Below are 22,156 nucleotides of genomic sequence, written 5' to 3'. Positions count from 1 at the left end.
TTTTACTAGCTACTACAATTAAAACTTGATAAACTCACTTTCTAGGGTTAGAAGTGGAGGTGCCCTGCACCCGGACCCAGAATACCAAGTGCAGGTGCAAACCAAACTTCTACTGCAGTGCGCCTGTCTGTGAACACTGTGATCCCTGCGCCTCGTAAGTTTTAGCATCCTGTGCCTGAGACGTTAGCTATGACATGGGACATCCTGCCTTCCTAGAGTAGAGCCACACTGAGTGACATTTCGGGACTGATTCTCGTCTCATCCATTCGCTCATTTGGTGCCACTCAGCACCCAACACCACCGAGCGCTTTCCCAAAGCCGTCCCGTTCAAGTGACATTGCTAGCCGCTTATGGTTGTGATGGGAGACACACGGCTGTCGTCTAGGTTTTGACTCTAGGGCAAAGACAGCCAAAAGGGGAAAAAACACAATCAATGCTTAAACAAAGCAAAACAAAACCAATCAATGCTTACTGCCTGTCAATTCCTTTTGGTGTGTGGCAAGTGTAAGGCATTCCTGCTCAGACTGGTGTGAGTTATACAGGTAGACCTTTGACTCCGTCTGAAAGGTGGGAGTCTGGAGGAGGCAAGAAAGAAATTAGCAGCTGCATGTGGGTGGGACTGTGCTCAGGCAGACAAGACAGCTTTAAAGAGGCACAAGAAGCCCCAGATCTGCTGGAGGAAGGAAAGGCCTGGAAGGGAATTGGATAAGGACTTTGCCTCGATGCTAAGGGGCTTGCTTCTGACTCAGCTGGAGAAGATCGGGCTGTGCAGTTCACTTGTCTGCTGATTGATTGGGCAGGTTTGAGCGGACCATTGAGACTCTCTGGACTTCAGTTTCCTCACTGTCGGAATGCAAAGAATATTGAACGAACTCCGAGCACCTGCCACGTTTCTCTGGAGACCCACACTAGTGGATACACTTTGCAAACTCGGCTTTTGCAAACGGGCGGGTACACGGTAGTGGTAGAGCGCTTGTCTGGTGCGTGCCTGGGTTCTTGGGTTCGATTCCAGGCACCGAAGGCACCTTCCCTCCCTCTCTAGCCCCAAGTGTCTTTGAGTGAGAGGTGACAGGCAAGGCATGGATTGTGGGGAAGTAGCTGAGTTTAGTAATAACACAACAACAGCCCCACACACCTTAAAGTCATGCTTTATTCTTTTCTTCTCTCTGGCACCCTGGTGAATAGCTGGTGTAATTATCTCTGTGCTGTTGGTGAAATCACAGTCTCCTGCAGGTCCACTGCCTTCCTACCCTTGCCTGCTTAGGCTTCAGGAAGAGGTGGGCTGTGAACTCAGACTTTAACTAGCTGAAGAAAATCGCACAAGTGCCTCTTGACTTCATTCCCCACCAGGGCCCTGGGCAGCATCCTAGGCGGTGGCGATCTACAGACTGTTTTAAGGGTTTATAAGACAAATCATTTTTGAAATTTCTCTTGATAAGGTATTTTTAAATAGCTTATTTTCAGCTCTTGTATCTTAAGAATTCAGCTTGTTACCGATTTAAAGTCTATTCTTATCCCCTTTTGTATATCAGTATTTTGTTGCTTTTTGAAACTCCTGATATCATTAAGACATTTTAGTTTGTAAATATGAGGGCACAGGGATTTGCTTGTGACTTTGGTGCTGGAAAGGGGCCAAAAGATGCTGTTTGGATGCCCGGAAGCTGGACTTACAGAAGGCCATGAGCTGTCTGGTGTGGGTTCTAGGAACTGCACTCTGATCTGCTCCATTGGGCAGCCAGTGTCCTTAACCACTGAGCCACCTCTCCAGCTCCTGTATCTTAAAGCAAACTTAACATTTTCAACCAAACAGTCACAGCCCTTAGCTTGTGTGAATTTTAGATGATGACCTAGAGATATCTGAAAGGAAAGACACAACAGAAATGAGAGGACAGATAGGAGGGTCGCTCGTCTGTCATGTACGTTGTACAAACCGGAAGGAATCTACCCAGGTCTTCTGAGTTTCTTCTCCCTTCTCCTCCTAGGTGTGAACATGGAATCCTTGAACAGTGCACACCAACCAGCAATACCAAATGCAAGAAACAAAGTAATCGCGTGTTTTTATGACTACATTCCTTCCCTGTCCCCATCCTCACTTGAATAAAACTAAAAGGCTCATTGGTTTATTATTGATGGCGAGATTTGCCTTATCTTAAAAACCACTTGATTTCATATAAAATATTCAATGTTCCAGGTTCCACAAATCTCCTATGGCTGTTGATTACCCCTGTTGTGGCAGCACCATTTGGTAAGCCATAAGTTTGTTCAAAAATGTAGATTAAAGTGACCTGAGAAATAGCCACTGTGCCCACTGAGAAATCACAGAAAGCCAGGTAGCCTGTTATAATGACACCCAGGAAAACTGACCTCTGTGCCTGCCCTCCCTCCACAACCTATTTATTTTAATGGTGATTTTTAAAAAAAAATCACTTCTTCTTTGTGTCTTTAATTTAAAATGTATGACAACGTGTTTTGTACAAAGATTACTTAATAATAATATCAGTGCTTAAGGGAAAGCTGGGTACCACTGCGGTTTTTCTGGAAGAGCGTCTGGAAGCCTGTTAATGACCAGATACATTCAGTGACTTGTAATCTTCTAATCTTTCCTTTGTGGCTGGAGCAAGTAACTGCCTTGTCAATTCAGTTCTCCTTGTGTGGGGCTTTCCTAAGAATGGCATTTGAGCCTGACTGAAATCTCTTCGGTCTTTCAGTGTTAATATATATAAAGTACAGGAAAAGACTTCATGATGACCCTGAATCTGGAATCCCAAGTCCTGTGAGTATGAGAGTGAAGATCAGCTCTCTCCAAACCACCACCACCAATTTTCACTTTCTTTAAAGCAAATACGTGCTCCTCCATGCCCATGGTGGAAAAAAAACATTAATAGTGAATTAACACACCACAGCTAATTTACTAGTAAGTTTTTGTGGGGTGCTACACAAAAGGGTTTGCCTCCTACAGTCATTCGGGTCTAAATGGAACTGGATCTGACCTGTCCACTTCTTTCTCAAATAGAAGACCATCCCTGCTCTTTATTGAGCTGCACAGTAAAGTATGATATTGGTGAAGATAATGGAACTTGTTAAAGATTCTTTTGACCAGAGTTTAACAAGGGAAGTAGTTGTCTCCTGACCCCTGCTGACCCAGATGAGAGTTCAAATCACCAGCAGATTTAATCAATCAGTAGTCATATGTTGCCTTGAGCATTCACAATGGCTATTCATCAAGGTAGCTGTCAGCCTACTGGCTGCTTCCAGGGAATGATAGACTGAATTATCACAGCACCCATATTCACATGAACTATTGTGTGTGTTGGGGAATATGATTAAGGTGCGCAGTTTAAGATTAAAACCGTTATTAAAGTTAGCTTGCAAAATATGACTGGGCACAGAGTCCCAGTCATGGGTGGTTTGCATTCTTTTCTTAAGGGTGGGGTGTGTGTGGTAAATGTAAGGAAACAGATTGAATAGACAGTTTTAAATAGCCTCAAAACATATAGTTAACTTGGTTGGAAAAGTTGGATTTCTGAAGGCAAGCTTACAAGAGGCACTTCTAGGATAAAACAAACCCTTATAAGGTTTTACATCACTACTGTAAGGATGGAGGAGCAAGGACGCCTACCTGTGTGAGCTGGGAAGGGATGGGCTCACACATCCCTTGTTCCCCATTTCATGGAAATACCATTGGCCGAAGCATGGGATTCAGATTTTCAAACCCTAGCAAAGGCTTTGCTCTTAACGGCCTAACTTAATGACCCTAACAGGGCTTTTTCTAGGTGGCTGGAGCTAATGCCACATTGTATCTAACAGAGGAGGGTGGAACCTTTTAGAATCAAAACTGAATGACTGAAAGCTCATGTTCACAAAGGCTACTTTCTTAATTATATCTGTCCAACAGGCAGTTGTATATTTCTTTCTGAATTTAGAAAAAAAAGTTAAATGACCTGTGTGTCTGTTTTGTTTCCTCTGTCTTTGCTTTTTTCTTCCCAGGAGAGCGTGCCAATGAATGTCTCGAGTAAGTCTTTCTATTCTTCTATTTCACAGAAGTGGCTTTCTTTATCAGAACAAGCCTAAATCAGAACAGACTCTAAGATCTTAGAGTGAAATAATGTTTTAATTGCAGTGACAGTTTAGCCTTTTCTGTTATTCCAATGGTCAGTTCTATCAAAAGCTTAAATTAATAACAGTCTCAATTTAAAAGAAAACAGGGAGCAATAAAACAGTGTATCATGAGAGGTTTAAGAAAGACATTTTCAGAATCAGCTATGTCACTGGACCCCACTGTACGCTAAGTCAAGTGGATCCATAAACTCCCCATGTTCTCATCTCTGTGCGATTCTGTTCCTGTCCCTTGACCTGTGACTCAGACATAGGGTGAACTGACCTTTTAGGTTTGTGAATTTGGTCTTCAGGTCTCCACTGCACCTTGGAGGTGATGTTTTTTAAGCTTCTGATTTCATGAATGGGATGAGAAGGCATAAAGATACTATGCATCATGTCTGGCTCAGAGAGTTAAACTAGAAGCCACAGCAAGTCTGGAAGAACAACTGAAGCTAACCCTAGGGAACTCACCTGTACTCCAAGCTTTATTGGGAGAAGCGAACAGAGCTTCTGCAATGGGAATTTCTCTCAGATAGACATTTTCAGAGACTATTTCCTGCTTTATTTTTCAGATGTTAGCTTGAATAAATATATCCCGAGAATTGCCGAAGAAATGAAAATCCAAGAAGTTAAAAAATTTGCTCGAGAAAACAAGATCTCGGAAGCTAAGATAGACGAGATCAAGAATGACAGCATTCAAGACACAGCTGAGCAGAAAATCCAACTGCTCCGGTGCTGGTATCAATCTCACGGGAAGAATGGTGCCTACCAGGATTTAATCAAGGGTCTCCAAAAAGCCAACTGTTACACTGTCATAGAGAAAGTTCAGGCCATGGTCCGGGAGGACCTTGAAAATTCAACCTCAGACATCGGAAATGACAATGAAAGACAAAGGCTGGAGTGAAAAGGACCTCAGTTCCAGCCATGAAGAGAGGAGAGAGCCTGCCATCTATGATGGGCACAAAAACAAAAGCCAACTGTAGCGACGCAGGCAGCTCCTGGTGTGTTCTTTTTGCCAACAGATGAAGGGTGATGCTCATCCAAGTTCAGATGAACAGCAGGTTCCAGCGATTGCTTCTGGTATTCTCTGCAGGTGCTGAAATGAACCATTTCCTTCGTCTACTGCTACTTTGTGAGGTTTACATTCAAACCTCCGTGAAAGTTGTACTCAATGTGAATTAGAATCTGCAGTGTTTGCGCTCACAGTCATATACTCTGAACTGACCAGACTTATAGGTGAAAGCAAACACTAGAAGTTACCTGAAGACCTCCCGCTGATGGATGGCTCTTTTCTTCTATAGATGGAAATCATAGAAGAAAATGACTTTTTAAATTAAAGTATTTTTTTTTGCATTTCTAGTTTTCTGTTGATTTGCCTGCTATTTTAGGTTTCTTTACTCTAATGACCCATTAAACGTCACCTGTTCAGTGAATCGTTAAAGCTTGATTTGATCTCGTAGGAGGAAATTCCTTTGCAAGGCCTTTTAATAGTTAGATGGTTAATTCCACGGCTGTTACTGTCAAAGATCTGTTAGCTGGGCAGATGTATGACATTCTTGAGGAACCTGACTACCGTGGTCTGAAAAGTGCGTTTAAGCAGAAAGGTTGCACAGTTGGGGGATTTGTCTACAATTTTCTCTAAGGGATGACAGTCTTGGCTGTCCTATCCAGCTTTCTAGTTGGAAAGAACAGGACAAACCCAGTAGAGTTCAGCAATGAAACACCCACTTTTTAAGGTGAAATTAAGCAGGAGAACATTCGGTGCCTACTTTGATAAGTTTGAACTTGAACCAAGAACTTTGAGTCCCTTTCTAAAGGCTTTGTAATTCAGGATGTGAGTCTTTTCCCCATGGCTTCCCTCAGAGGCTCCAGGAATGACTGCTCCCACATCAATAACCGTGGCTGTGTTCTGGACTTAAAGTGACTTCTTGTTCTAAAGTTACCTAGTTTTAGTGATTATTTCTTCTTTGTGGTAGGCATCATGAGCAAGAATACACTCAAATATCACTTATGGGCTGCCGAGAAAAGACTGTGTACAAAAGGAGGTCAGAGACTCTGTGGGCCTTGCATACTTAAACATCTAGGCATTCCTCATTAGCAAGTATTCGATCAGGCCCTCTGCAGTGCTACGTTGTTCATTTCTGTGTAGTGATCTAGATATGGCATACAGCACTGCATTATTTCCAATTACTTCCCATGCTCACTTCTGAAGGGAAATTCGTCAGCATTAGAATTTTATACCAGGGGCTGGGAGGTAACTCAGTAGTAGACTACCTTCTTAGTACCCTGAAGGTCCTTGGATCAATCCTTACTAGATAGATAGATAGATGATAGATAGATAGATAGATAGATAGATAGATAGATAGATAGATAGATAATAGATAGATAATAGATAGATAGATAGATAGATAGATAGATAGATAGATAGATAGATAGATAGATAGATGCAAGATATTTGTAGTTTCTTCCTGGCCTTTAAAACCATCCATCAATCCACTGTATTCTTGCATTCATTCCTGATGCTGTACCCACTGTTACTCTAAAGATTCCTTTCTAGGTAATCATTCTTTCTTCTAATAGATTCTGAAGCTTCCTCTTCCACACTTCTCTGGTGTTCTGCTATTTAACTTAAAAGAGTTCCAATGTGGATTTATTGATCTCCTTCTACTCCCCCATTTCCTCTCCTGCTCCTTCTCCTTCCCTTTCTGCTTCTTCTTTCCACAGCCTTCATCCTCTCTGCTTTCTTGAGGTCTCCCTCTGTAGTCTAGGCTGTCCTGAGATTTGTAGTAGTCCTCCTCCCTCAGCCTCCTGGTTGTTGAGAATACAGTGGACTCATTTTTAACTGATTTTCTAAGCAGTACGACTTTCATATTTTTCTTTTATCCTCTGAGATTATGATCATATCCTCTCCTCTTCCCTTTCTTCTCTCCAACACCCTAGCTTTCCTCTTTTTCAAACTCATGTCTTTATTTTTCATTAATGATGCTACATGTATATATACCTATATGTGTACATATATATGCATATATATGTATATACACCCATATACACATATAGCATGTCCTTGGTGCTCTGAAAATTTGGCTGTTCTCTTTGAGCATGCTTCTGTATGATTCCTTCTGTTCTTTCCTTCCAAATTAGAGCATCACCTCCCAAAGCATCTTGAACTTCTCTCTACTCTCTTAATTTTTTAAACTATAATTTTCTATGAAGACTGCATTTAGGGGAATGCTTCTTTATTTTCCCAAAATCAACCACTTCCATTTTTATCATTTTGTCTATTGTTCTTAACATTTCTAATTCTTTGTAAATGCACACTTGGATATCCTTTGTTTCCATTTGCTTTTCATGGATGTTTTAAGGTCATGTAAGCAATTTTGTCTATCAGTTACCTTTCTTGTTGTAAACAAATACCTGGCAAGAAGCTACCAAAGGAAGACGGCTTGGCTTGAGTTTTGAGTTTACAGTACATTTTGGCAAAAAGGCCATGGCTGGGGGACCCCGGCCACTGGTCAAGCTGTGTGTGCAGTCATGAAGGAGAAACCTCAGAGGGCTGGTGCTCCACTAGCCTTCTGCATCTTTATTTTATTCACACTAGGATCCTAGGCCATGGGACGGTGCACAGAGTTTCACTGTGGGCCTTCCCTCTTCTAGTGAGCCTATCTGGAACACACCCACAGACCCACCCAGAGGCGTGTCTCTTAGGTGATTTTTAAATCTAGTCAAGGCTACAACCACAATATTTTATTTCATCATTGCTACTTTAATGAGTTTACAACTCTCCGGAAGTCCTTCCTAAAAGTACTTTGAAAATGAAGTTTGGTCTGTGATTTCATGCTGCAAATCATAATAAGCTCACTTTCCTCATGTGACTCCCAAGAATTTGTGCATGTGCACTGTCTACGTGTTTGTGTGCAGGTGTATATGCCCATGTGTGCAAACTGGGATGCCACAGGACAAGAGGTATCCTGCTCCTAGCACCTTCCACCTTATTCTGTTGAGACAAACTCTCAAGGAACCTGGACCTAGACTGGCAGCCAGCCATCTCTGCCCTCTTCCCATCTGAACTTACAGATGCATATGTGCCACGGCTGGCTCTCACATGAGTTCTGTGGATTTGCACTAAGGTTGCCCATTGAGCCATATCTCTAGCCATACTCATGTGACTTTCTTGATATATTTTTGGACTTGGATTGTACATCTCTTGAATGACGTTTTTTTTCTATTTTTGTGTACCAACTTCATGTGTAGCAGTTTTAGGTGCCCATTTATCAACTCCTCCAGAGACTCCTGTTCTGAGCCTGTATTTCTTAGTATCTTTCAATAATTTCAGGGTTCAAATAGATTTGTGCAGCAGAGGAAGGAAGGTTGTCTCTTCTACTGGTCCAACTTTTTTATGCCATGCGGTGTTTAGCTGGAATGTGGGTGAAGTGTCTTTTGGCACCAACTCTGATTGTTTACTAGCAAAGGGATTTTGCTAAGGCTTTAACTCTGTCATACCTCTCTGGCATGTCCTCTTGTCTCCAATGATCTGGCTGAGAACGGATCATGTCGACAGAGAGCTATGGGAGGCCATGTTTCACATTGTTACCATACATTTCCATTGGCTTAAATGCTTCCTTAGACCTCTTGGCAGTACAGTGTGTCAGTGAATACATTGGTTCTAGGCAGAAAGAAGATAGTAAACTGTAAGGAGCTGATTTTCTGTGTTACACAAAACAGTGACCCCATGAAGTAGTTCTGTTGGGGTGTGACAAACCCCTGCCACATACCTTCCAGTGGCAAAATCCAAAGATAAAAACACACCCAGGGAGGCTGTGCTGTCACCTGAAACACCTTGGAGATCTGTGATGTAGTTGTTATGTCTTTTTATAGGCTTTTGGGACAGAAAGGATTTGAGGTTTTTCTTCAGATATAGCCAACTTTGTATTTTAAAGTAGAAATTGGGATAGAGTGTGGGCAGATAGCTCACGAAGTAAAGCATTTGCTGTGCATGTGCTCCAGCCTGTCTTCTCATCCCCAACATATATAAACAGTATAAAAAGAATCCAGACACAGCAATGGTGGCATGTTCTTCCAACCTCAGTGTTGGAAAGCAGAGACTGATTATGCCAGATGCTCCTGACCAGTTAGTCAACCAAAACCATGAGAGTAAGAGACTGTCTCAAACCAAAAGGGTAGAGAGTGAAAGGGGACATTCTAAGTAAGTATGCCTACATGTACATGTGTACCTGCAAATGTGCACGCATGCACACACTCACATACATACCACACACACACACACACACACACACACACACACACATACACACACACACACACACACACACACACACACACCACAGACTCAATAATTAAATATGTTAGAAGGGAAGGTGTTCTCTCTCTCTCTCTCTCTCTCTCTCTCTCTCTCTCTCTCTCTCTCTCTCTCTCTCTCTCTCTCTGTGTGTGTGTGTGTGTGTGTGTGTGTGTTCAGCTCTTATATCACATGTCTCTAATCAGACAGACAAGACATCCATTCCAGACACAGTCGCCATTAGTAAATCATGGTAAATCTCTAACATTGTTTCTAATATAATAATGCTTTAGGGGGAGATTATTACTTTTTAGTGAGTGGAAACACACCTCTACTACTTCAAGCTTCGTTGGAAGATGCCTCCAATTACTGGGTGGAAGGATCTACCTGAACCACAAGTCCCGAAGTACACAAGTGGACAAAATGGTTCTATTGTCCAATAAATAGAGTAAGGAAAAGAAGAAGGGAGCCCCTAAACAACAAACAATTTTAAGAAGTGAGGATCTAGGTTAGAGACATGTTATATTTGCATCTTTCTCCAGAGTCACTTGACTGCTGGTTATTATCACATGACTCTAATGACCTTATGCCCCTTGTTCTAGACGAATAAATTCATGTAATGTAGGGTAAGAACGTCTCAGCTATAAATAAAATGTATTTATTTTACATTTAAAATAAAATGTAAAGCAGGCTCCAAACAAATTGAGAGGAAAGCAGTGCTGTGGCTCCATATGACCACAAGATGGCACTGTTTGTCCAGCACTGACAGCCCTTGGTTGAAAGTTTCTCCAAATTATGTCACAGTTTAATGCTCATACTTAACCTAACAACAAAAGAACAGAACAAAGCAGATATTACACAAGCTTTATCTAGAATAAGGCAACATCTTGTTCAAAGACAACCCCTTTTCATGAGCTAGCTGTGAAATCTTAGATTAAAGTCCAAGTTCATAGTCCTTCCTATAACTAAGGCACAGGAAGGAGATATGTGTAAGGATGTTCTCAGTTGTAATAGACTATGATATTGGTTCTAGAAACCTGTCCTGAAAGTGTTGTAGCTTGGGAGTAGGGCACTTACTTGCTGCACACTCATGAATCCCTGGGTTTGATGAACAGCACTCTAAAATTCATATTCCTAGTCCCAGACATGCCTCTGTAGGCTTGAGATGGGAAATATTCATGTGGTACATAATTAATCTGCAATTATAAAACTGTGCAGATCCTCAGATCACAGCGTGAGTGGCTTCTGTATGCCAACACCAGTGGGAAAAATGTTTCCAACTTAGAAATTAATTTGCTATTTAACTGAAATTTGAACAAGTGACCCGTCATTCTTGGAAGAACTAAAGGTATGTCTATTATACCATAATAAAAGGGTATCAGGTGTATATGCCCACTTTCTTACGTTAACAGAATAGACTTAAGAAGGAAATGTTTTCTGGGTGACCGCCAGGTAACAGGACCAGCTGCAGAACAGCTGCAGTCAGCTGATAGGTATACTCACGCCATAGGACCCTGACAGAGTTGATGGAGTCCCCTGGGTTCTGCCTTGGGACCCTAATGAATTCTTATTTGTCCATAGATAAGTGACATGCTATCTTCTATTTAAGGCTAGAGCAAGCTCCACTGTGCTGAAACAGAGTGAGAAAATTTAAAAATGAAGTTCCATGAACCTCTTAGAATTCTTTGTCAATGACTACTACACACTGCCAGGGTTTGTTGGCAAGAGCCAATGGAACTCCCATAATCCTTTCTCTTCCTTCTCCATCTTGAAGGGGTCTCAGTCTGGTTCCCATGGTGGGAAAGATTTAAGATCTAGCTCTAGGTCAGAGGCCAGTGTGTTATCTTCAGAACTTGGGCGTGCATGCTCAAATCCCACCTTTGGTATCAACAGTGCACACGAGCAGTGATGCCTTTAGGAGTTGTGAAACTGGTTTCATTTGGAAATGCATTCAACACTGATTAAGAAAGAAAACAGCTTACGTTGAACTACAAGACTCTTGGTCACTCTCTATAACTATTTCTCAAACAGTTCTAGGATAAAATGCTAATAAATATAGACTGCCAACAGGGAACTGGAACTCTCGAAATAGGACAGACAAGAATTTGTGCAATGGTTGTGCAGATTACTATGTTATAAGATTATAAATGCTCTGGTAAGTAGATCGGGACAGGGAGAATTGAGGCGAAGGTAGGGAGACAGGGAAAAAAGCCAGGTGTCACTAAAGAGGGTGGTCAGGAGAGGCCTCAGGGAGATGGAGCACAGATTTGCAGCAGGGTGTTCCAAATCTGAGGGAGGCGTGGAGAAGATGCCAGGGCAAGACAAGCAACAGTGATGGGCAGCAAAGGGGCCACTGTGGCTGCAGTGTACAAATGGGGGCACATAAGGAGGAGGTAAGAGAGGTGACAGGATCAAAGGCCTTGCCAATCCCTCTTCCTATTTCCAACAGCTAATGCAGAGATAAATCACCACAGACCAGATAATTCTATTGTGTGGCTTTATTATTTTAAAAAAATCCTGGGGGAGAGATATGACAAAGTTGCAGAATGGGGGCTTCGGGAAATGAATGTTCTTTAGGAGAAAGGAGAGGTTGTGAGAAATGGTTTCTGGAGAGATTCAGGACCTAAGGATGAGTTGGAGGATGTCCTAATTAGGGTTTTACTGCTGTGAACAGACACCATGACTTATAAGAGACAACATTCAATTGGGGCTGGCTCACAGGTTCACAGGTTCAGTCCAGTATCATCAAGGCAGGAACATAGCAGCATCCAGGCAGACATGGTACAGGAGAAGCTGAGAGTTCGTCTTTATCTGAAGGTTGCTAGTGGAAGACTGACCCTCAGGCAGCTAGGGTGAGGATCTTCAAACCCATACTCACAGTGACACGCCTACTCCAGCAAGGCCACACATCCTAATATTGCCACCCCCTGAGCCAAGCACACACAACCCATCACAGAGGATGTGCAGAGAGGACTCTGAGGAAGCAGCTGAGAGAGCCCCACACCGCGCTTTCTCCATGCTCTTCTGCAGAATTCTGGTCTAGGGCACACTCTGCCCCGTGCTTCTCCATTCCTTTCCCATGGCCCTAGCACTTGACTAACCGACCCATCACACCTTACTCATCCCTCAGGAGACAGGACTTTCTTGAAAACTTGGAAATCGGAAAGTCCCTTTCTAGGCAAAAGTCACATAGCATAAAAACCAGCTATCCCAAAGTATACAATTCAGTGGTGTTTAGTATTTCACAACATTGTGCAACCTTTTACTTCTATCTGGTTCCAGAAACTTTTATTGCTTCAAAGGAAAACTCGTGTGCACGAAGCAGTTTCTCCTGTCGTCCTCTATCCCCAAACCCCTATCAGGAGTCTGGAAAGAGATTTCTGTGTCCTTAGGTTTAACTATTCTGAGCAGATCATGGGAATAATCACACTTGGTGTGGACTTAGATGTGGCCCGCCTTTCAAGAACGGTCAAGCGAAGACCTTCAGAGTTTGGTTGTCCCACAGTCGTGCAATGGCATCCAGTGATGTCGTGTGCTAGCCAAGTCAAAGAGCTCAGGTTTCCTCAGCTTTGCAAAGTGGTGTGTTGGAAATAAAATGTTCCCCTTGCTTCTCAAATGCCTGCATGTGTGCATGTCATACATGTATGGAGGGTGAAATATGAGCCCTTGCAGATGACACAGATACATCATCTCATAGTTACCACAACTTACTTTCTGTACTGTCAAAAACACCATAGGCCAGAATCAGGCAGTTTGCTGCACTAACGGTGACTACAGATGTGGTCTTGTTCTTCAGTTACAGTACCACACAAGGAAAGATGAAAAAATAATCTTTTTATTACTAAGTAGCTATCCCAACGCATCACATCCATGGGTCCCTCGGTATTGTGAATTCAGAGACAGCAATCTGGACATAGCATGTAAATGAAAGGCCATCTGTGGCCTTTCGTGACAATCTTGTCTCATTCTGTATGCTTTTAAAACCCACTTAATTGTAGCACGTCAGCACTTCTTTGCTTTTACTAGGCAAATACTACCCCACTGGTAGCAGAGGCCCGGATGGGGAAGGACAGTCTATCTCCTTGGTGAGGCATGAATGAAGAGTTAAAGGGAAGTCATGGGACGGGGTTCTAGACAGATCTGGTGAGGCTGCAGGATCCATTAACCGCATATTTTTATTGGGTGTAATGAAGACATCTCCCAGCTTTCTGCTCTTCTTTCTTCCTTACCCAGAAATGGCCACTTAACTTGAGTTAAGCTTTATTTGCTTATTTGTTTGTCTGTCTCTGCATCTCACCTTCAAGCTTAGGCTTAGGGAAGCATGAATGCGCTCCCCGTGCCCTCATTAATGTCCCGAAACCAAACGGAACTACAGAACGGGAGAACAAAACTTGGCAGAGTGGTTTTTAGGTCTTGTGTGTTGGTAACAGGCCTGCCGACTCCCCATCCAGTCTTCTATCACCCATCCGTTCACATTTCTCACCGCTAAGCAACAAGGGACTCTTGCAGTGACGTGCACACATGGATATAGGCACATATGGATCAGCCACGGACGAAGACAATGTCCGCCTGCAGAGCCAGCATTGCTCCCAGAACGTTCCAGAGCTCAGAAACACTGTCCGTTCCTCATGATCTGGCAGGTGAGTGTATTTTACATAACTATCAAAAGATAATCTTTCCTTTAGTCTCCTGATTACTTCCATCTTCATTTCATTATAAAAGTAACTTATTTATTAAACTTCCTTATAGTGACTCCAATATTCAATCAAAAAATGTTTCAGAAAAATACAATTTTATCTTACTGATTTTTCATAAGCTCTGTGGCTTTAATTTTGATTTCAGTTGTGTTAAGATGAAAAACCAGAAAATAGACACTCTTTACTCTTCCTTGGACTTCCTTCCCTACATCTGCCTCATGGACTTTGATGGGTTCTATATCTAAGGGGAAGCTGACAATACTAAGAAGTTGCCAGAAATTACATACTGAGAGAAAAGGAAATATGTGCATATATACATACATGCATGTATGCATATATTTCATCTATAGTGCATGTCTATGTGTGTATATGTATGTATATATGCATTTAAGTATATATTTTGTGTGCATGTATATGTAATTCTGTATGTTTCTACATAAACTCTTAGGAGTAGAAAAGAAACATAGAGATGCATAACTCAAGTATTATCTTAAATGCATAAATTCACAAAGAGGAGAGTATTTGTTTCTAGTCCGAACTGTTCTTTACTGAAAATACCGCAGCACCGTGTGGTGACCGACTACAGAAGCTGAAAGGACGCTTGGCAGATGCGTGCTAAGCACCTTGTGAATCATCCATCCACTAGGATTCAAAGCTAGACCCAGAGAAATCCCTTCAGAAGCGACACGTCCTTCGGAGACGTGGGTAGTATGTATGAGAAGTATGAGGAGCCGTGGTATGTCAATTGAAATCAAGTCATTGCTGAAATTCATTTGTCAGATTTTCACTCATTCATTTAACCAGTCAACAGACTTCTTCCTATTCCTAGGAAGTCTATATCTGTTCGGCCTGGCTAGAGAAGTAATAACAGAAAAGATTTATGCAGCCTTTCTTGGTAAACCAGTGAGAGTTAACCACAATGCAAAGGAATCCCCCGTGCGGCTTCCTGGCAGCTGACACGGGAAAGCCTTCTCCCAGGGACTGTTTACTGCTCCTGTCCCCCAGGAGAGAAGGGCCATCTTGACACTCACCCCACTCTCTACCCAGAAAGGTTAAGAGCCCAACCTTGTGAGGACCTAGGCTATGTGGACCACAGCTTCTGATCTAAAAGGATTATCATGTCTAACAGCAGGGAAACAGACACTTGACTCCCTCTATTAGTCCTCAGTAAATACTGGCTATCCTGTGAATTTCACACAAACCCCTTAACAACAGGGATAAAGTTGATCAGTCCTTACACTCTTTGTAACTGGCCTGAGCACGATTTTCATTGTTGTCTAATGAAATTCTCCTTAAACTTAACAACTTGAAATAACAAATGTGTCCCCTTAGAGAACAAGGGTCAGGAACCTCAGAGCTACTTAAGGAGATGGCGGTCTCCCAGGGTTTTATTCTAGATAAGGGTCGGTGCCAAAAACTTGTATGGAAGTTCCTGTGTGCGTGCACACACGTGTGTGCTTGTTTGTGCATGTGTGAGTGTGTGTGCGAGTGTGTAATATTTTGAGCACAGTCACATAACTGCTGAAAAGCTTCAGTTACTCAGATTAATGAACATTTTCAGATCCTTTCTCTATGGGAATTTCCACTGGGCTTCCCAAATGCTTGCACAGCGTGGCAGATAGCTTTCCTCAGACAGGAATTCAATAGAGGAGGGATGTAATGGAGTCACAATTTATAGCCTTTTTACATCCTTACTATGTGGAAGTACACTATGTGGGTTTCTTCGTTTTTGTTTTTTTTTTTTTTTTTTTTTTTTTGCCAAGTTCAACTAAGCATACAGTGACTTCGGTACAATGTGTGAAGAAAGTCATGAGAGAATAGACATAGACAGGAATCGCTGATGAACCTCAGTAGGACCTGAAGTCGGTGATGTATTCACAAACAGTACTGCCAAATAAACCACCAGAAGAGTGAATGAAAGTTCATGCTGCCTGCTACAGGACAGAAGTTCCAGGCTGATTTTCAAGGACTAGATCCTGAAGTGTTCTTTGGGACAGGGCACAGAAATTACTGTCAGAGAGTTAAGTATAATAAAACTAATGTATAGTTAAGAAAGCTAGTCAATTGATAGAAAAAAATTAGTCTTTTTCAACAATCACCTGAAGTCAAATATATCATTTAAATAACATATTTTTGACGATTAAGTTATATGATTTGAAATAAATTTTGTCTTTAAATACCTGAAAATTATAGAAGCTGAGAATCATTTTGTCTGAACAGGAATGCTTTCACTTGTATCATGTAGTTGATTCATGAGAAAATATCAAGATGTGTAACAGGTATCAATTAGGTTTTCTGAAATCTTAAAATTTATTGTAGGAATCATGTTTTGAAAATAGCCTATAAATATGAAAATAAAATTTTGAGCTCCATAAACAGTCTTCAAGTAGATCAGCATAGACTAAAAGAAAAATCCTAGGTCCTAGAGCTGGTGAGACTTCAATGTGGGTTGTCTTCAACGCTGAGCTTTTGCCCCCAATGTCATGATGTTGGTACTTGGTGTCTTTTGGAGACAATTAAGTCATCTACAGGAGTCAATACTTCTCTCTAAGTTGGTCCTCTGATGGCTGAATTGGTTACTTGTGAGTGGGTTGCTGTTAACTCATGTCTGGTTTCCTTGGCACTCTCTCCTTCGCCTTTGCAGTGCACCAGCTGAAAGTCTGCCGAGCTGTGGAGCAGCATACCCTACACACCCTACACCAGAAGCTAGTGCCATGCTCTTTGGACTTTCCATCTACTGAATGCAAAACAATTACATGCCTCCTTATGAAATGCCCTTTGGAATGTTAAGCATCCTATGATAACAAAACAAGATAGCCTAAGACAGGGGACAAACACATTTCAATGTAAATCCTAGCTTCAACATTTACTAGCCATCTAGCCTTGATCAACATACATAAAATCACGGAGGTTTGATTTCTTCGAGGGCATAATGGTGTATAGAGTTACTTTAATTCAGTTCTGTAATATGATACCTATAGTAATGTCAGACAAGAAAGGGTTGCATATGAAATAAAAACCTTATGCCTTCCTCATATCCCCTAAACCCTACCTACCTCCACAACTGTCCATCTGACTCCACTGTGCCAAAAGATCTGCATAGCCCTACTTTTTATTTCTGAGTGTGCAAGGTACATGTCCTGGGTGTGCTGCATCTTTATCCTGACCATGTGCAGTCAGAGCTGAGAATTCTGGTCTCTTGGTTTTAGTGAAGTACCACTCAGCAAGGTCTGCAGTCAAGTATCTTTAGATACCACTAAAGGGATTGGATTGAATCATCTAGAAGTACACCAGCTTTTACTCCTGTGGGAAAATGTGATCAGGAAATAGCCATGGGGAGGAATTTCAGTGGGCGAGTCCTGTCTTCTCTTTCTTTAAAGGGTAATCTCACCCTGCCACCCACACATGGATGACCCAAGAAGAATCGCCTGCCAAACCATCACTGTCATTTAATAGCTTCTCACAGAACCAGCAGGCAGCTACCTGTCAACCATGCATCAATGCTGCTCTTCCTCAGGACTCCTCAGATACGTGGGCAGAGCTCAGGCCAAGCACATACTTTCATCATTTCCTGATTCGGTGTCCTGTGTTTTCTTCATGAAGATTGTGGGTTAAAAATTAGAATCCGAGGCTCATGGTGGAAGCTCTGATGACCGAGCAATAAGAAGTTCATGTGTTGCGATCGTGCCAGTACTTCTGGGCACCTGGTTAGCAGAGGTTTGGTTTTCTGTAAAGCTGGAACCAGAAACACAGGGGAAAAAAGGTATGTCAGTTCTTCGTTCCCCTTACTGGGAAACAATTTAAACTCAATTATCCTCATCCCCAAGGGTTTTCTTTTCATCTCTTATTGGATATTCTCTGTATTTACATTTCAAATGTTATGCACTCCCCCCCACTTCTATTCCCCTCTCCCCCCTTTTTAAGCTACAAAGTATCCAAGCCACTTTACTCTTTGCTGCTGTCTCTTATATAAGTTAATCATGAATCCCAAGGATTCCTTACTCTCTCCTATGGGAGAATGATACGCACTAAATAACTTCTGTGGCTTCTCACTCCATTTTCTGTACCTCTTGCAAATGGATTGTGTGATGTTAGTATCCCTAAACTTATGTCAACCTTGGCTATATGAAAACCTTATATGCTGAAAGGTGCAAGGAATCATGAGTATCTGTTCTAAATCATGATCCCTGGTGTAGTGTGCTCCTGTGCGAACAGGACCGAGGCAACAGCATCACTTGACAAATTCCGAAATCAGACTCCAGAGACCAGCGCCAGGGTGCAGATCCAAGTCTTTTAGGCAGTACATAAGCTTATGTACAGTGTTTGAGCCAATCCCAAGCCCTTAAATCCTTAGCCAATTGTATCTTGCCACAATTCCACTTTGTCTCATTAAAAGCCCTGCCTGAAGAGGTTACTGAGGAGGAGGAGGGGGTAGAGGATAGGGGTTAGAGGGTAGAGGGGTTGGAGAGTTGGGGGGTGGGCAGTAGGGAGTGAGGGGTGGGGCAAGAGGATATCATCACCTGATAAGACTTCTGTGAAGAGGGGAAAACAGCCACTGCCCTGACCTTCCTTTTTGCTGTCTCACAGGTGTTCCAAGAGCCACCTTAGATCCAGTGCCACGTGGTATATCAGGATGCTTAGAGGAGTCGCAGGAGCCTGTGGCACGTTGCTCTCCATCCCATTTTTTCCCTTCATGCCCCATATGCTTCTCCTCCCTTCGCCCCATTTCCCCCCTCCCGCCCTTCACTTCTTTTTCTTCTTTTCTTGCTTTCAAATCATTGAGTCACAGGAAGAGACTGCTTGAGCTGACCCACGCTGGATAACAATACATGTGGAAAATTGGCACTTACTGTTAGATGCCTCAAGTTTCAAGTATTGCTTATTACAGTGGCTCTGGATCCTGATCCAGGCTGATCTCTACATTCCTTTCCACAGTTTTTTGTCATCTACTACTGTTTCCAATCCACGCCAAACCAGTGGTTCTTTGGTTTGCCTAAAAATGTACAGTGCAGGCAGTGCCTGGGAGCAGGTGGAGTGAAGACAGCTTTTCTCTGCTCTGTACAGCATGCAGTGCAGTGTCGTAGCTAACACGGACAGATTAAGGTGTCTAACATGTCTGGTCGCTGCAACCTGGACTCTCCCACTATCCTACAGATGCTCAAGTGGCTGCTCACTTTTCTCACAGTATGGCTCAGAGGTTCAACAAAACAACCCCCTCCCAGTAAATTGAGCAGACGCTCCATTACCTTATACGACCTTCAGGTCCATTTCTTTATTACATTTCACTCCATATACAGAAGAACAGCAACGATGCCAAAGTAACATCTAGATTCTACTTCTCTACAAAGCAGCAGAACCAGTAAGATGCAAGAATGTGCATATGGGAAGAGGATGGGGGATGTCTTTAAGTAATTGGCTCATGTTCTTTTGAAGCAGGCATGCCGAACATCTGCAGAGAGGGTGGACTGGAATCTCAGTGGCAACCTCATCTGAAGGTATCTGGAGGGGGTAGAATTCTCTCAGATTTAGGCCACATATTATAAATCTACTGGGAGAAAGTCCTAAACTCATAAGAAGCTCCCACTTGTGTGTGTGTATGTGTTTGTGTGTGTGTGTGTGTGTGTGTGTGTGTGTGTGTGGTGTTTAACCAGGTATCAACTTTAACTTCAAAATTTCACAATGGACATTATGAGAAAAGACTTCTACAAAGCAATTCATAGGGCAAGAATGGGAAATACGGAACCAGGAAGTTTATAATACACACTCAATTAAAAAAAACTTTAATCACAATAAAGAATACAAACCCACGTTGTGAGAAAGAAACTAATATTCCTACAACATAAAAATAAAGGAATTTTAAAAAGTCTGATACTTTAAAAATGTCCTTTGAAATATGGATAATATTTACTATAGATTACAGGTAAAATATATTATGGATAATACATATTCTTCATGTTGCCAGAAATAGAAGATGCTTAAACTAGTCAGTTAATGAAAACAAAGCAGTGATTATCAAGTGCCTCAGAAAGACATGAGGCCAGGATTTGGAACTGAATCCCATGGTCCCTGCACTGGCTTGAGCTCTCCTGTCGTCTTCACCACTGCAGGAGAAGCATGGACAAAGCAGTTCTTAGTGTATGGGCTATTGATCCAGGAGCCTTATTTTGGAATTATGTTATTCCTAGATATTAATAATAATAATAATAATAATCAACTTGTGTTGTTTCTAGATTTTAATAGACAACTAAGTGAATAAAAACTCCGAGTTTCAGCAGAAACTCCATCTTGCTTAAGATGACAACCGCCATAGTTGCTGTCACCCAGCATCTCAGTTGAACTGTGAACAGAGGTTAGTCACACAGATGGCCACATGGATGACTCAGACTCATGAGTCTGAGACAACTTCAACTTTAGAAATGTACAGTGGGCATTATGAGAGGTGTCTGCTTCTCAAAGCAATGCTTGGGGCAGGGATGGGAAAGATGGAACCGGGATGTTTGTAATACACACTCAACATGCAGATGTCCAGCCTGTTTCAAAAGATCATGACCCCTCCCTCTGTCCAGAAATGCACATATCCATCTTATTGTTTTTGTTTCTCTGTAGAGAAGCAGAATCTATATGTAAGTTTGGCATTGTTTCTGATCTTCTGTATGGGATGTGAGGTGTACAGGATACAAGGTAGTCCTAGTGAGATCCAATCCTGCCTCTCCCTACACACAGGTTAGGCATCTGTAGTGGGCAGAGGGAATAGGCTATAAAGGCAGTTCCCACTTGAGTGAGATTAGTTTCTTAATAAAAGAGACACTAGCAAGTTCTTTCAGCTCCTTCTCCCATGGGACATTATTAGTAGAAGGCTACCTATGGACCAGGAAATAGCCCCTCATCACCCACTGAACCTGCTTTGTCCTTGAAACTTGATTTGATTAAATTGCATGTAGGATTTTGTAAAGCCCCCTTCCAAACTGTGTAGTGGTCAACCCAAGCTAATTTTTCATATTCCTCCTTCATTTGTGAATTTCAGTAATGTTGAGGTTTGCCCAGTTTGCTCATGCTGGATGCTGACTGCTGTCCTGAACAGCTTTGGAGAGTGTGATAAGATTATTTCTACATGGAGAATTTAAAGTATCATACTGTATATGTGTTTCACAGTTACATCATACTTACAGATAACATTATACAATAATAAATATTCACTTACCCACTAGCCAGGTATAGAAAACATGTTTATATTTTGGCATAATTATCTGACTTTTAAAATAAATACATTTAAGTATATGAGAAAAATATTTAAAAAAAAACATTTACACAGAAAACTCCACCCTGAGAGCTTATCAAGTAGGAAGCCTTGAATCAAGTAGGAAGTTCTGACTTATAGTTTCAGGAAAAACAAAATGACAATTAGCTTGCAGAACTTTCAGAAGTAGGAACTTAATGGAAATCTGTCCATTTAAGAGGAAAAGAAAATATTACGTGACTTTCCCGTAATAATGTCAGAAACTGATTTACCAAAGAAAGAATCCAGGGTAATGAAAACACAACCTTAGGCATACTTTTTCTGGAAAACACTGTCATGACGTGCTCAGATGCTTGTGTGTGTGTGTGTGTGCGCACACAGAATACACAATTGAGGAAAAAGAGACATTTGCCCCAGTGCGTTGTTTTCCTCCACAAATTTTCAAAATCACCCGGAGCTCAAATTTATTTGATTTCTAGTTTTGTTTGTTTGGTTTTGCCTCATTGCTCTTGTCTCTGGCCACCCTCGGTGTCACCTGCTGTCACTCATCTTTATTTATATGGTTGAATACTGTAACACATAACTACACAATCCAGCCAGGTCTTTTCACTAATTACTGTATAGTCTCATATCTTCTCTTTCCAACTGGGTTCTTTTTAGGCTGTCATGAATATTAATCTGACATGAAACAGTGGGAATTTGTGACTTAAGTAGTTATACATTTTACAGTAAAGATCAATATTAATGTGAGTAAACAGTATTTTAACTTTCTGTATTAACTGTATGAAACTGTCATAAGTAGTATTTAGTCTCTAAAGTCTGTAATTC

General features: G+C 41.8%; 1 protein-coding gene across 2 annotated transcripts in view; it reads left to right on the top strand.

The window, feature by feature from the left end:
• Nucleotides 1-5,430, top strand: part of FAS (Fas cell surface death receptor) — a 30,249-nt gene extending 24,819 nt beyond the window's left edge. Inside the window, exons 4-9 of one of the 2 annotated variants that reach the window (XM_080911390.1) lie at nucleotides 46-154; nucleotides 1,983-2,044; nucleotides 2,192-2,245; nucleotides 2,709-2,773; nucleotides 3,988-4,012; nucleotides 4,671-5,430. In XM_080911390.1, coding sequence (XP_080767516.1) covers nucleotides 46-154; nucleotides 1,983-2,044; nucleotides 2,192-2,245; nucleotides 2,709-2,773; nucleotides 3,988-4,012; nucleotides 4,671-5,002 — 647 coding nt within the window. In that variant the 3' untranslated portion in view covers nucleotides 5,003-5,430. The remainder of the gene's footprint in view (nucleotides 1-45; nucleotides 155-1,982; nucleotides 2,045-2,191; nucleotides 2,246-2,708; nucleotides 2,774-3,987; nucleotides 4,013-4,670) is intronic. The other variant, XM_080911391.1, reaches the window with a different exon arrangement.
• The last annotated feature ends 16,726 nt before the right edge of the window (nucleotides 5,431-22,156 follow it).

This window comes from Micromys minutus, assembly GCF_963924665.1.
Source record: "Micromys minutus genome assembly, chromosome: 2".
In the NCBI taxonomy this organism is placed as follows: Eukaryota; Metazoa; Chordata; class Mammalia; order Rodentia; family Muridae; genus Micromys; species Micromys minutus.
Note: the sequence above shows the minus strand (reverse complement) of the source record. Positions and strands in the feature narration are given on the sequence as shown.